The 13,676-nt window shown below is 44.0% G+C and overlaps 1 protein-coding gene across 1 annotated transcript in view; it reads right to left on the reverse strand.

The window, feature by feature from the left end:
- The window catches only part of LOC311204749 (nischarin-like), a gene marked incomplete at both ends in the record, with an annotated part of 54,740 nt that overhangs the window by 13,540 nt on the left and 27,524 nt on the right, over positions 1 to 13,676 (reverse strand). The window contains 10 exon segments of the mRNA XM_084281116.1: positions 141 to 269; positions 470 to 655; positions 1,056 to 1,124; positions 1,698 to 1,850; positions 2,392 to 2,487; positions 3,993 to 4,088; positions 5,645 to 5,803; positions 5,807 to 5,817; positions 7,344 to 7,392; positions 11,428 to 11,610. Coding sequence (XP_084137242.1) covers positions 141 to 269; positions 470 to 655; positions 1,056 to 1,124; positions 1,698 to 1,850; positions 2,392 to 2,487; positions 3,993 to 4,088; positions 5,645 to 5,803; positions 5,807 to 5,817; positions 7,344 to 7,392; positions 11,428 to 11,610 — 1,131 coding nt within the window.

Here is a 13,676-nt window from a genome sequence, read left to right on the forward strand (position 1 = left end):
AGGAGCACGCCCAGCAGCGTATACATGGTTCCATTCCCTACAGATGTACTCCAACCCCCACTAAAAACTCCTCAGGCTTGTAGAGCATTCACACAACTTTCCTTACCAGGCTTTAGAAAGAAAAAGCTGTTCTTACATACCTCTGAAGCCCTGTCCCCAAACTGAGCCAGTACTTTGGTCCCATAGTCAGGGAAGATGCTCAGTGGGTTGCTGGATAACACCACCTTTTCTAAGCACGGGAGGTTTCCTATATTTTTTACTTCATCAATCTGAAAGTTTTTCAGTAAAAGGATGAATACACATATTGGCTAAATGAGAACACCACCACAGTCTAAGCATTTCTTGACTAAATTACATACAAACAGTAACCAGGAAAAAAAATTCTCTCCAGCCACTTTATTTGCACTTTCACCCTCTAACAGGAATCACTTGTGTTCTAAAGCAATCTGACACTAAAATCAGTAGTTACCTGTTCGATTTTGTTGTTGCTCAGATCCAAGTTGACTAAAGAGTACAGCTTGTTAAGACCACACAGCCTTTCCAGCTGATTTCCTGCTAGATTCAGAGTTTTGATGTTTCCCAGTCTTGTGTGAACACCTTCCAGCGATGTCAGCTTGTTGTAGGATAAGTCCAGGTGAACAAGGTTGTAAAGATGCTACGAGAGCACAGAAAATCCAGGTCACACACCAATTTGCTAAAATTAAACAATATCAAAGGCTTGTCCATTTGCTCATGCTGGATGCTGCCCAGCTGACAAACACAACACGAACTTGCTCATTACACAGGATTAAGCCTGCAGGAAAGGGAACTTCCTCCACTCTATTTTTCCCAAGCCATTGACACAGCCAGCAACGACTGAATTTAGTCAAGAACTACATGTTGCATGTCAGTGTTGGCAAGTAAGAAATGCACCCTTACGAGGGCTTGATGCTAGGAAGCTATTTGGGCTTAAACTCTTCTCTGCAAGATGAGTGGCAAAATCCTTTAGCAAAAGGATTCTGTCTTGGAAGGTCCTGGGCAGCCTGGCAAACATCACCTTCAAAAGCATCCCTTACCTGTAAGTTTTCTACCAGAGACACCCCATTGTGACTCAGGTCCAGGAACTCAATCTTGGGAATTAATTTCTAGAAGGGAACAGGTGCACATGTTAAATGCGTTTTAGCTTAGAAACCTGGCTGTACTTCCTTCACCAACCAACTAACAACTAACAGGCAAAGGGCAGGAACTCTCCAAGGCACAGACCCTCTTCTCAGCTTTCAGCAGTAAAAAGCGTTCTGCACCCATTCTAGTGCAGCCAGAGTGCAGACACCTGCTCGTGAGAGAACCAGATTACTCTGATGAGCACGGTCACGTTTGCATTTGAAACCTGTGTTCTCACTGATGACAAGCAAGTTGCCCCCAGTTTAGCCCCACTAACTACAGATCAAACTCATTAAGAGGCCTTTCCAGCTCATCAAACAGGCCTGTCTGTATTACACAGAACCCTGGATAAAGATTACAGAAGCAAAAACCAGAGTAAGTTGAGCAGTGCATTGATCTCCACAGCATTACCTTGTGGAGCTCAAGCACGGACAGTGCAAGGGGAAATCTTTCAGAAGAGAGATACATGAAGAAATTGCAAAATCCCTGCTGAGTCATGTGCCACAGAAGACCAGCCATCCTTTCCCCCCACACACAAATGAAGAAAGATTTCTTACCACTGAATCATCAATTTGAGAGATGCTGTTGTGACTCATATCCAAGGTTGTTAATGTTCTCCAAGTTGGGATAACTGCTGTCACTGGACAGCTTGAAGTTGCATCCTCTGGCTCCCACTGATCAAACTCAGAGGCCTCTGGCACCAGGATTTCCTGTTAAAGACAAGCACCCTAAAAATATGGTACCTGCATCTTCGGTGAAAGCCCATTGTTTCACAAGCAATCCAAATGACCTTATAGAAAAAAGATCCCTAAGCCTTATCATCACCCAGATTAAAGGTCTTAAAGCAGGAGCTGAGTGTGTCAGAATTATTTTAGATCCACAGGGAGGGAGTCCCAAACACTGGCAGCCAACCCAGGCTGGAGAATGGGAAGGAAGAGAGGGACTGTGAAAGGTACGCTCCTTACAGCCTTGCCAAATCACAGCCCAGAGAAGAAGCCACACGCATTCAGCTCTCGAGGAGTAACAGAAGCACATTCCAATCAAAGCATCAGAAACATCCCTGTGAAGGGACACATCTCATCACTTCAAGTCTGTTCTTAGAGGCCAGTAAACCCTTTCTGCTTCCCAGCTTTAAGAGCAGAACCTGCAACAGGCAGGACAGAAAAGGACCAGGGCTCCAAATGGGGATTCCCCCACCACAGGCGTGATTCTTGCACACGCTTCGAACGCCCATCAGAAACTCCCTCTCACCTTCATCGATGTTGCCGAAAACCGAACACTCATTGTGGCCAGAGCATGTTTGGATGAGGTCAGCCCTTTGAGAAGCTTCCCCCCACAATGACTGATCTATTGGAAAAACATGACAGTCAGAAATGGCAGAACAAACACGGGACACAGCAGAGGCAACTGAAAGCTTCAAGAACGGATTCCCTCCCAGTCCGGAAAGTAGTTACAGCATTGCCTTCAAATCTGGGACTATCAGGTCAGACAGCCCAACATTTGGTAAAGCTACAGCAAGAAATTAGGGACACAACTACAGAAAAACTAATTCCCAAATATTTCTTTGCACAAAACATCTTCTCTAGGCACTTTCTACCTTCCCAGGGCATTCCCCCAGGTTCAACCGCCCAGGCAGTTGGACAGGGCGCAGTGTTTGACTGTCACCAACCGCAGAGGTGGGTACCTCAAGCTGTGCAGCTCGACCTGCAAACACAGTTACTGCTGTATCCCACCTTCTTTACTACAAAGAATAAACAAGAACCGTCCGGGGAAGGGAAGATGCCCAGCTCAGCAGTTCATACACCAATGAGCTCATTACACAGACTAAGTTTGACATTATAAAAGTCTTTTCTGCAGTTCAGTGTGACTCAAGCTCTGTCTAGCAAATGGGTCCTTCTCTGGGCACACTGTGCAACAACAACCAGTTCCCAGAGAACTCCTGCTGCCCCTGGAAGCACCTCTCCAGATCACCACTGTTTGGTTTTGGGCAGCAGTTACGACGAGATGAAAATGCAGGTCTGCTGCCAGCCCATGCAGAACGTTTCAGGAACCCACAGGCACAGAAGTCTTCAAAACAAACCCCTTTTTTATTCTCCCCACACTAAGCAAAGCTACTCCTGAAATTATCCATGCTAGACACACTCCCAACACCAGCCCACTGAAGTTTCCTTCCCACGCTAAGATGTCAGGAAGTCCCTGACTTGGGGACTGCACTGCAGCTCTGAACCAGCACAGCCTCTCCTATCAGTGAGACAGCAGGCATGTCCAACAAAAGGTCCTGAACCCAACAGAAGGGAACACAGGGTAAGGGCTGTGTGACACAACCAGGCATTCCCACTCTGGAAAGATCTGAAAGGGATGAAAGAGGTTTTGAACACTCCCAGTGGAAGCCCTGTGATCCACACTGAGAGCAGAGCAACGAAAAAATGCCGCAAATTCTCAAGCCAGAAGCGCTGCACTCAAGTGAACCTTCTCAAGCAAATTCACATCAATTCAGAAATCCCTGCTGCTTCCCAAACAAGAAGTACTTTGTAATAAGAGCTCCCATTAGCACCCATCTGTTGGAGCTTCACAGGGACAGAAAGCCACCCTGGGGTAGCTTCTGCATACACTGGAAATGACACACATCCCTTGGGAAGACATGCACAAGCTCTTCTGAATATTTACATCTGGCATCCGTATTGCCAAGTCCAGAGAAAAACCCCACACTGTTTCCCAAATAAAACACTCCTCCTGAACACTGCATGCCCCAACCCCAGCACCAAAGCAAAGCAATTGCCAAGCCTGAGAGCCATGCACCAGACCTGGCATTTACAGAGCCCCTCAAATTACAGGCAGTAGCTTAGTTGTACCTCTGTTTGATGAAGAGATCTGAAAATTGACAGGTCAAACGGCAACAGATGCTCCTGAATGGTACTGGTTCCAAAAGGTCCCCCTGTTCCAGTGACCTGGTCATCAACAAGGAAGAACAGTCAGTGTACACAACCCAACCTGTGCTCACTTCAGACAGCTGTGCACGGGCAAGAGCACAAGTACAGCAGCTGGGACAGCCACAGCTCCAACCCCTTTGTCAAACACGGGATGATACAGGAAACTCGCAGATTAACTCTTCAGCAGAAAAAACCCAAACCATCAGTTACACTCCAGCTAAGTGCTCTGAACTTGAGGCACTGAACTTAAGCTGCCACCTGGTGCTTGTATTTTGTAGCACATGGGGCATTCAAATCCCACAGACAAGACTGAGCAAGGCTTCATCCACAGCTGATCAAGCCAGAGTGGCACTCACTAAAACCAGCTTCCCTGAAACACCTGGATCCTCCAGGACAGAACTGTCTTCAATTCCAGCCCAGGGGATGAAGTCCGAGGCACTGACAAGATGGGCTTGAAGAAAGCATTAGACCATCTCATAAAAAGGCATCTAGTTTTCCCACGTGCCCATAGCATTCTGGCCAGAGCACATGGCACCAGTGCAAAAGGCAGGTGGTTGCAGTTCTGGTTGCTGTGAATAAAATTTTGGGAGAAATCTCTTAAGGTTTGGGTTTTTTTTTGGTCTTACGTATATCTTATAAACTCTGAAGGCTCCCACTCACAAGCTTTCAGAAGGGCCAGAAACTCTCAAGTATTTTTCTAAATAATATGCTGTATATAATATTTTTCTAAATCATATGTTCTTCTCCACCCAGAGAATCCTCTGAACAACAGGTTCTACACACAGAGGATGGCAAAGGCAACTGAAGATCCACAGGAATAACAGTAGAGCTGTGGTTTTGCTTTCTAAACTTTCCAAGCCCTCCAGTGCACCTTCCCCAAACCACTACTTCATTTCATCTTTGAACATACCACACAGTTACAAGGAAATTCTTCATGTAATAAAAGGGCTGAAAAGACACTGACCTGTAGCAAGCAGTGTTAAAAAAGCTACTCAGCAAAAGTCTTTGTAATTCACTGATTTGGTAGAAGAACAAAATATCAAACTGGTTCCAGACAAAAAATTATCTGAGGCCATTTTACATTTGTTCTGTAATGGCATTTGTCCTAGAAATTCTGGGCCATTCATCTCTAAAACTGATGGTTTTGTTAGTTTGGTTTGGGGGTTTTTTAAACTTTCCAATACAGTTAAAGGTGAGAAAGGGGACAGGACTTACACACACATGCATGTATGCATCTCTATACACTGGCCTAGCCATAGTGTTGTCAAAGAATGCAAGGTTGAAATGAATATTTCCTGCTTCCCCATGCCTATTAGCACCCAGTAAGGCTCTGTCACAGAAACCCTAGAGGGCACCGCTGAAGAGATGACATCACATGGCAGAATCAACATCTTTCTTAGAGAACTATGTTGAAGGTTGGTAGAATAAGCACCTGTTTAACACCCAGCTCTAAATGCTTACAGGTGTTTACTGCCAGTAAAGATCTTGTGCATTCAAACCTGGCTCCAGAAGCATGCCAAGAATCCCATCACTCTGGCAGAAACACCAACAGTACTTGTGCAAACATGGCTCACCTTGAAATACTGGAGTCGACAGGTAAAATCTAGAATATGACCTAGATCAGTTTTGGCATCTCCATTAGCACACGTAGGCTTCCCCTGCAGCAACTGTTGAGTGACAGCATATGGCTGCAAGGGTCTGATGTTGCTGATGTTGAAGACTTCTCCAGCCATTCAGAGCTGCTCTCCTGAAAAACACAGGATGATGGTATCGAACACAACGCTGCCCCAGTTACCAAAGAGCAAATGGTACCTGCAAAACCTAATGTCAGCGATTTCATCTCTGTCATTTATATTCTAAGCTCATGATTAAGGCACCAAGACAATGTCTTTTCTGCTTCTAAACTAGAAGCACTGAATTCAGATAAATTTTCTTTAACACCAGAATAACCCAAGTGTTCAAACAGGCACTCTCTGCATTCAAGCCTTAAGCTCCCAACGCAACTAATGGCAAATTTCCCTCTTAACAGGGCTGGAACCAGACAAAGTTCATTTATATAACATACAAATTGCTAAACTTTGAGATATCCCTAAGTTCAATAGCAGCTCAGACTTATTCTAACCAGAAAAAGCAGCACCTACCATCTAACAGATAGACCTGACATCCTTTGCTAAGCTGCTGATGTGCAAAGCTGCAGCATCTTCTTGGACAGTCTGAGGACTTTCACCACACTACCACCAGAGCAAGCTCCCTGGGCAGGAAATGCATTCTCTGGCAATATTTTTACAATCCCATTTCTTTCCAGGAACACTAGGAAACAGCATCCAAAAGCCTCCTCTGACAGCATCCCAAGAGCAAATGTGGATTACAGCAGTCAGAATACATGCACACGTGGAATTAACATCTTCCTCCTCTTCCTTTTAAGGACACCAGTTTGACCTGACAGACAGGAGAGCATCGGCTTTCCTGATAAGCAGAGTTCTCCAAAGACTAAAACTCCCTTTGGCTTCAGTGGGAGCAAGTCCCAGAGTCCAGCTGCACATCACCACAAGGTTCCACTCACATACAGCGGTCAGACATCAATGATTTTGGCACTAGTGAGGCTACAGGCACTACAGAGTCAGGGAACAGTTCTTCAGGACCTTCCTTAAAGTGTTCCACAATTTGCTGAGTGCCCCCTCTGAAGTGGCTTCACCTAAAGTTAATTTTGTGCCAGAACAATCTGAACCACGCTTCACCTATCACCTCAGCCAGCCAGAATCACAGCACAGCATTCAGCCTGTCCCTCAACATGGGTTAATCATTTCACACGCCTCCTGCTCCTGGGGAGCCACTTAGAGATGTTGCAGTAGTGCATTTCATTTTCAGCTCTCAGCCTCAGAAAAGCACATCCTTTCATTAACTGACCAGAAGGTCTCATGTTTCCTGAATTCTGGAAGAACAACATTAAGACAGGTGAAGTGATGCATTCAACACACTCTATCAAGGCTCACTGAAATGACACAAACTTCCTGACTGGTTGCACTAAAACATACCAAGGAATTCATCAATTTCTGATTTATTTCCAAAAGCAGCTGTGCTTCTGTGACAGTTCCTCCTCAAATACAGCTTGGATCAAAGCACAAACAGCAAGAAACAGGTGAAGAGGAAGAACAAGGCTCAGTCTGATGTGAAAGACTCAGATCTCATGGTCTGGAGATTAAATCTCACAGGTATACACACGCATGCACATGGAGGGAACCATCCCCAGTTAAATTCTTACAGGTTCTTTACCTTTGTGGAAGAGCTCTTCAGCCAGTGCAGCAGTGATCCCATTGATCTCCTGCAAAGATTAAACCATTGCAATGAAGTGTTACATACTTACAGTTCAAAGTGTATCCTTGGCCAAAATAAGTCTCCCTTTTTTGCTGTGGTACAGGACTTTTAAAAATAGAAATCAACTCTCATCACATCTTATAGATTCTCTTTGTAACTTGAAAATACTTCATCAAATTATTTCATTTCATAGGTTCTTCATTTCCAAGATGGAAGATACTGAACTACATTTAAATAATCACACGCTGCATGTTTTCAAAAAGGGCAACAGCAACTAGAGCAATTCTTACTGACCATCATCAGCCCAATGCCAAACAAAGCCTGGTTTTAAAGAAACTATTACCAGTACAGTTTTCTTCAAATTTTAACATTAGACTAACCTAATGCATGAATGTCCTGGCCAAAACCAGGACAATTAAGCACTCAACATTTCCTTTAGAGCATCACTAATACAATGATAACTTTAGATTAACAAGTCTACAGGGAAGAAGAGATCTGTAAAAATTAGTCTTCTGGACTTAACCTCCTTGCTGAAGAAGAATTCAAAGTCCCTGTTCACCATCCTCTATCTTCTCTGCCCTTCACAGTGCTCAACCCCCTTTCTACACACTGACAGCTCCAGGAGGAAAAGAAAAAGTCTGGAAAATTCTCCCTGTGGGAATTTGTTCTTTTAAAATCTAAAGGAGCACAAAGGTTGGTATAGGTATTTCCCATACTTCACAAAAAGCAAATGCTCTGTAGAAGTCCAGAAATAGTTCTGAGCTCTTCCAAGAGCTCTCTCTAAGGCTCACGAGAAGAACAAAAAACTACCTGTGATAGTTTAGGCACACACATCTCATTTTAAGGTAGCTGCAAAGGACAAACAGGCATTACAGATCATCATGAAATGAGTATTTGAGGAGTTTACTTCACTGACAAACCCCTCATGATTCATGACAAGGAAATAAATCCATGGGCCATCTGCAGCACAGTTCAGCTCATCTGATGAGGCAAACATTTCAGACAAGCACATTCTTAGTATAACTGAAACCCCACTCACTGAGGATGAACAGTTTGGAGAAGCAGCTCGAAGCTGCATTCCGAACAAAATTCAACAGTTCTGTTATTGGATAAAGCCAGTTACACTCACCTGGCATGCAGAGATCTGACTGAAACCCAGGCTCTGTGTTCCCTTCATCATCTGGGGGACACAGCAGAATTTTCCTACCTTTATAATCGAAACAAGGTCATGACGTGGAGTATTGTAGCCCACAGAAAAGGAGCTCTAGTCCTCTGTCAGACCTACAAGAGGCCTCTGTCTTCGCTCTCTTATATGCACCAATCCCACAGAAATCCATTGTTTGCAGGTGTCTCTGAACAGCAGCTTCTGGGTACTCAATTATTTTCTTTTAAAAGCTTCTATCTGGAAGTTAAGAAACCAAATCTAAGATGACAAAGTATAAGACACTGCAAGGAAGTAAGCACCCCCATATCACTGCACACCCCTGTTCAACACCAAAGCAACAATAAGGTTGTACACTGCTGTCACATCCAACTGCTGCTCTTTGCCAAGCCAGACACAGCTTTCCCCTGGAACACAAAGGCTGCAAAGCACTTGTAGTGTATTTACTGTGGTTATTTCTACACCAGTTTAGTTCCATTAACCTAGGGAATAAGATTAAATAATCCCTACTGGAAATGCTACAAATAAGAATAGACAAGAAAAAAAATAATCACAGAATCCCAGGCAGCTTTGGGCTGGAAAGGACCTTAAAGCCCATCTGGTTCTAACCCCTTGCCATGGGCAGGGACACCCCCCACCAGCCCAGGGTGCCCAAAGCCCCATCCAACCCGGCCTTGAACCCTGCCAGGGATCCAGGGGCAGCCCCAGCTTCTCTGGGCACCCTGTGCCAGGGCCTCATCACTGTCCCTGGGAAGATGATTTTTTTCCCCTAATACCCAATTTAACTCTCCCCTCCTCCAGCTTAAGAACATTCTCCCTTGTCCTGTCCCTCCCTGCCCTTGTCACCAGTCCCTCTCCAGCTTCCCTGTAGCCCCTTCAGGGACTGGAAGGCCGCTATAAGGTCTCCCCAGAGCCTTCTCTTCTGCAGGCTGAACCAGCCCAACTCTCTCAGCCTGCCTCCATAGCAGAGGTGCTCCAGCCTTCTCTGGCCTTGCTCCAAGGGCTCCACGCCTGTCTTGTGCTGGGGACCACTGAGCTGGATGCAGCATTGCAGGGGGCGTCACTCCAGATCAGAGGGGCAGAATCCCCTCCCTTGACCTGCTGGTCACACTTCTTGTGAAGCAGCCCAGGACACAGTTGGCTTTCTGGGCTCTAAGTGCACACTGCCAGCTCACTATGAGCTCCTCATCCCCCAACATCCCCAAGTCCTCCTCCTCAGGACTGCTCTCCATCTGTTCTCCACCCAGCCTGGAGCTGTGCTCGGCATTGCCATGACCCACGGGTAGGACCTTGCACTTGGCCTTGTTGACCTTCAGGACAGGCCCAACTCTCAAGCCTGTCAAGGTCCCTCTGGACAGCATCCCTTCCCTCCAGCGTGTCACACAGCTTGGTGCCATCACCAGCCTTCCTATATAAACTAAGGAGGCAGTATCAGGCATTATGAAGCCTCAAGCATGCACATGGGCTAATATTGTAAAGATATTTTAGAAGACCAAAGTTCTGCAGGAAGATTATTCCCCAGTTGAATTCCTGTGGCAAATATTTAGCTTTTCTGCTGAATAGCTAACTACTTTTGGTAAATATTTAAAAAGTACTCTCAAGTCCCAAACAATTGCATTTCTACCTCAAGCCAGACTCCCCTAAACAAAGAAATGCAGATTAAACAACAGCTTCACTCATTTATGGATTAAAACTAAAGGAAGGAAGGTTTAGATTAGATATTAGAGGGAAGCTTTTTACAGAGAGAGTGGTGAGGGGCTGGAACAGGCTGCCCAGAGAGGGGGTGGGTGCCCCATCCCTGGGGATGTTCAAGGCCAGGTTGAATGGGGCTCTGGGCAACTTGTGTAGCTCCAGGCCTGGAGGTTGGTGTCCCTGCCTGTGGCAGGGGGTTGGAGCTTCCTGGTGATCCGGAAGTTTGCTCCATCTTAACAGAATTCTCCCTATGTTATCACACACATTTAACAGATTTAAAACCACCAATCAACTTACAAAAGCTCCCTCATGACAAACTAGTCCTCCTTGCTCACATCTGCAGGGCAATAGCAGCACCATGAACAGTTTATGCAAGTCAAACTCAGGCCTCAGCAGGGCAATTACATTCATGGAATACAACAAAAGCAGGTTCTTCTTTGTTGCTAAAGCTTTATCAACGCATCTAATGACCCACTACTTCTGAAGCCTTTATATGAAACCATGAAGAGCCATCTCAGCACATCCCACCTTGAAGCAATTACTGGTCCTCCTTTCCACAGAGTTCTCCAGTGCATTTTCCTCTTCATGAAGTTCAATCTCCCCCTTACAACACGATGCCATACTGTAAAAAAGCCCAATTATCCACAAGAGATGAATGAACAAATCACAATCTGAACACAAAAGCAAGCCACTGCTTATTTTCCTTTACCCTAACATTCTGTCTGCTGGCTGGAGCTGTTTCTCTAGAGGCCACTCCATCAGTGAGCTTCTCATGGAGAAGCACCATTTTTCTTCATTCAGGCTACTGGAAACTGTTCCAAGAATGAACCACAGATCTAAGCAGTAACCACTAAGTAGGGGTGCATGTGGATCGCTTCTGCAATGCTCCTTCAGAGAGCCAGCACTACTGACTTCAGCCTAACAACCAATTCAGCTGCAGATTTATTCACAGCTTCCAGCTACCCTGCCAGCATTTATTTCCTCCTCTTTGAGTCCCTACCCACACTACTTGTCAGCACAGCACCTACTGCAACAAAAAGTGCTGTCAAAAATCTGAAAAGTATGCTTTGTTGCATCGTGCAAAAGGCAGAAAAAGAGCAGCTCCAGCTACTTTGTGAAGATTCCACACAGGTCTCTCCAAGCAAGACCCTCAGGCCTCCGTTTTTATATGCTAAAAACATAACTTACATAGAAATGAAAGTGTAGGAAGTGTGACAAAACTTTCGGAGCAGTGACAGGGAACTTGACTAGCAGAGTTTGCAGGTAGACCTCCAACTCCTTTTGCCTTTTCTCCACCAGGCTTTTGGAATTTTTCCCAATAATCTTCTTGGGAGGTAGGAGATTTTTATCTATTTTCTTTTCTGAAACAAGCTGAAAGACAAAGACCAGAGTTACGACCTGTTAGAAATGACAAAAGGTCCTAAAAACAGAACTTAAGGTAGACAAGTAGTGAAGCAGTAATTTATTATACATTCTTGCAAGAACGGGTGACCCAACAAAGTAGGACACTTTTGGTCAGTGCCTGCAGCCTTTTTATACCATACATCTATACATATTCATCACCTGTCCCGCTTCGTATTAAGATGAGTTCAAAGAGGTGGTTTCCATAAACTCCTCCCAATTGCGTCTGCGCGTTGTCCTGTGGTAGTGGTCGTCGGGGGTCTCAGCGATGAAGGCTCCGAGTCTTCCTCAGGTTGAACCTTTCACCTCCTTCCTCTGTTTGACTATGGATTTTACAGGCTCAACCCAGGCGCCCCATCCACAGCACTACACAGTATAATACACATGGCATGTCTGGGACATTCCCACTTCCATTGGTGAAGTAAATTAAAATGTATGAGTCCTTTTGTCTGGGACAACTGCTTACTGGCAAGTAGTTGTCCTTATCTTAACTTTCCCGGCAACTGACATGGCCCTGGGCTGAAGGAAGTCAAAGCTCCATACAGGTTTCAGATTGCACATGTTAATTTTGTGAAAGGTTTGTTCACTCCTGATCAAAATTATTAGATTTATCGAGACCCCACATCGTTTTTCCTGTTTGACTTGATGTACAATCAACATGATTGAAGCCTGTTCGTTGAGCCTGATTTCCTTAAATTCCAGCCCATGTCCTCAGTCACGATTTAACCCCTTATCTCATTATCCAGGATCATCTCCATCTTTTAGCAGAGCTATGTACTCAAATTGAACCCTTGAGAACAATATTCCCCCTTATTTTCCTAAATCCTTTAAGCCAGTAAATAATACAATAACATTTTTCAGTTTGCAAAAGCAACATTTCTTAGCACTTTCCACACTTACCAATAACCAATTTCTTTTGAGCTATCTTGTACGCATATCTTGCTTTGCAAGTGATCATTTACTAAGGCTCTTGAAGTCAAGGACTTTTTTTCCCCCCCTTCTTTTGCACTATCTAGAGAGATTACATATTTTCCAGTCTCTGTACTCATTTCATTCTCAGACATGAAAGACATGCCTGCAGTAAGACCTTCCCTTAGCTATCAACTACATATTTCTCCAACATAAAGAGACTTCCAGAGAAAACACAGGGAGATCTGGAAGTGAATGCATGAATCTCAGAAGAATCTCAAGCACTGTTAAATATCCCTTTCTTATTTGAGTGTTTGCTTCATGAACATTCATGCCCTCTTGTGTGTTTGTAGGAAGATGTTTAGACTCTCCGGTGTAGACTGGCTTAACTTCTGGACATTCATTCATAGAATTAGTCTGAGGTTTAGAAACTACTCTATATTCATTCATTTCCTTTTGAAGGTAGTGAGCAAGATACTTCACTGGATATATGCAGGTCTATAGATTTTGAATGATTGCACTTCCTTGTTGAATCAATAATGCACAATTAATGTTTCATTTTCCTCAAGAATTCAGGAAATCAGATAGAAGTTTAAACCCAGTTCTTATTTATTTAGAATCTAATTTATCATATATGAACTCAGTTCCAATATTTTCTTTCATAGCCATTAAGAAAAACAAATACCCACATAGGTAAGAACTGAGACGGAATCAAATCTTTTAACCATTTTAATGTATCCAGTTTGGTATCTTTAAATGTAAATATATTTACATATATATTTGTTGCACAAATGATAAGGACTTGTTCTTTTAGTTAATTGAGAAGTATTTATCACTCATTTTGTCTTATATGAATTGTGTTCAGTAATTCCATAGAAATGTTTCCTACAATTTCAAGCTTCTGAGCAGTTTTTAAATAATTATAATTTGATTAAGCCATCACCTTGGCATATTCCTTCCCTAACTGGAATCCTCTGCTCTCAATGACATTGGGCAGGGATACAAGAGAGAACATTTACTCATAGGTTAATAAAAAACCTCAAGATCTGACATTTTGTGAACTATCAACTTCAAAAATTGTTTTATGACATTGGGAATGCAGTAGTTACACTTGGCTTCAGACTAGT

This window comes from Gallinula chloropus (assembly GCF_964237585.1).
Source record: "Gallinula chloropus genome assembly, contig: HAP1_SCAFFOLD_94, whole genome shotgun sequence".
Taxonomy (NCBI): domain Eukaryota; kingdom Metazoa; phylum Chordata; class Aves; order Gruiformes; family Rallidae; genus Gallinula; species Gallinula chloropus.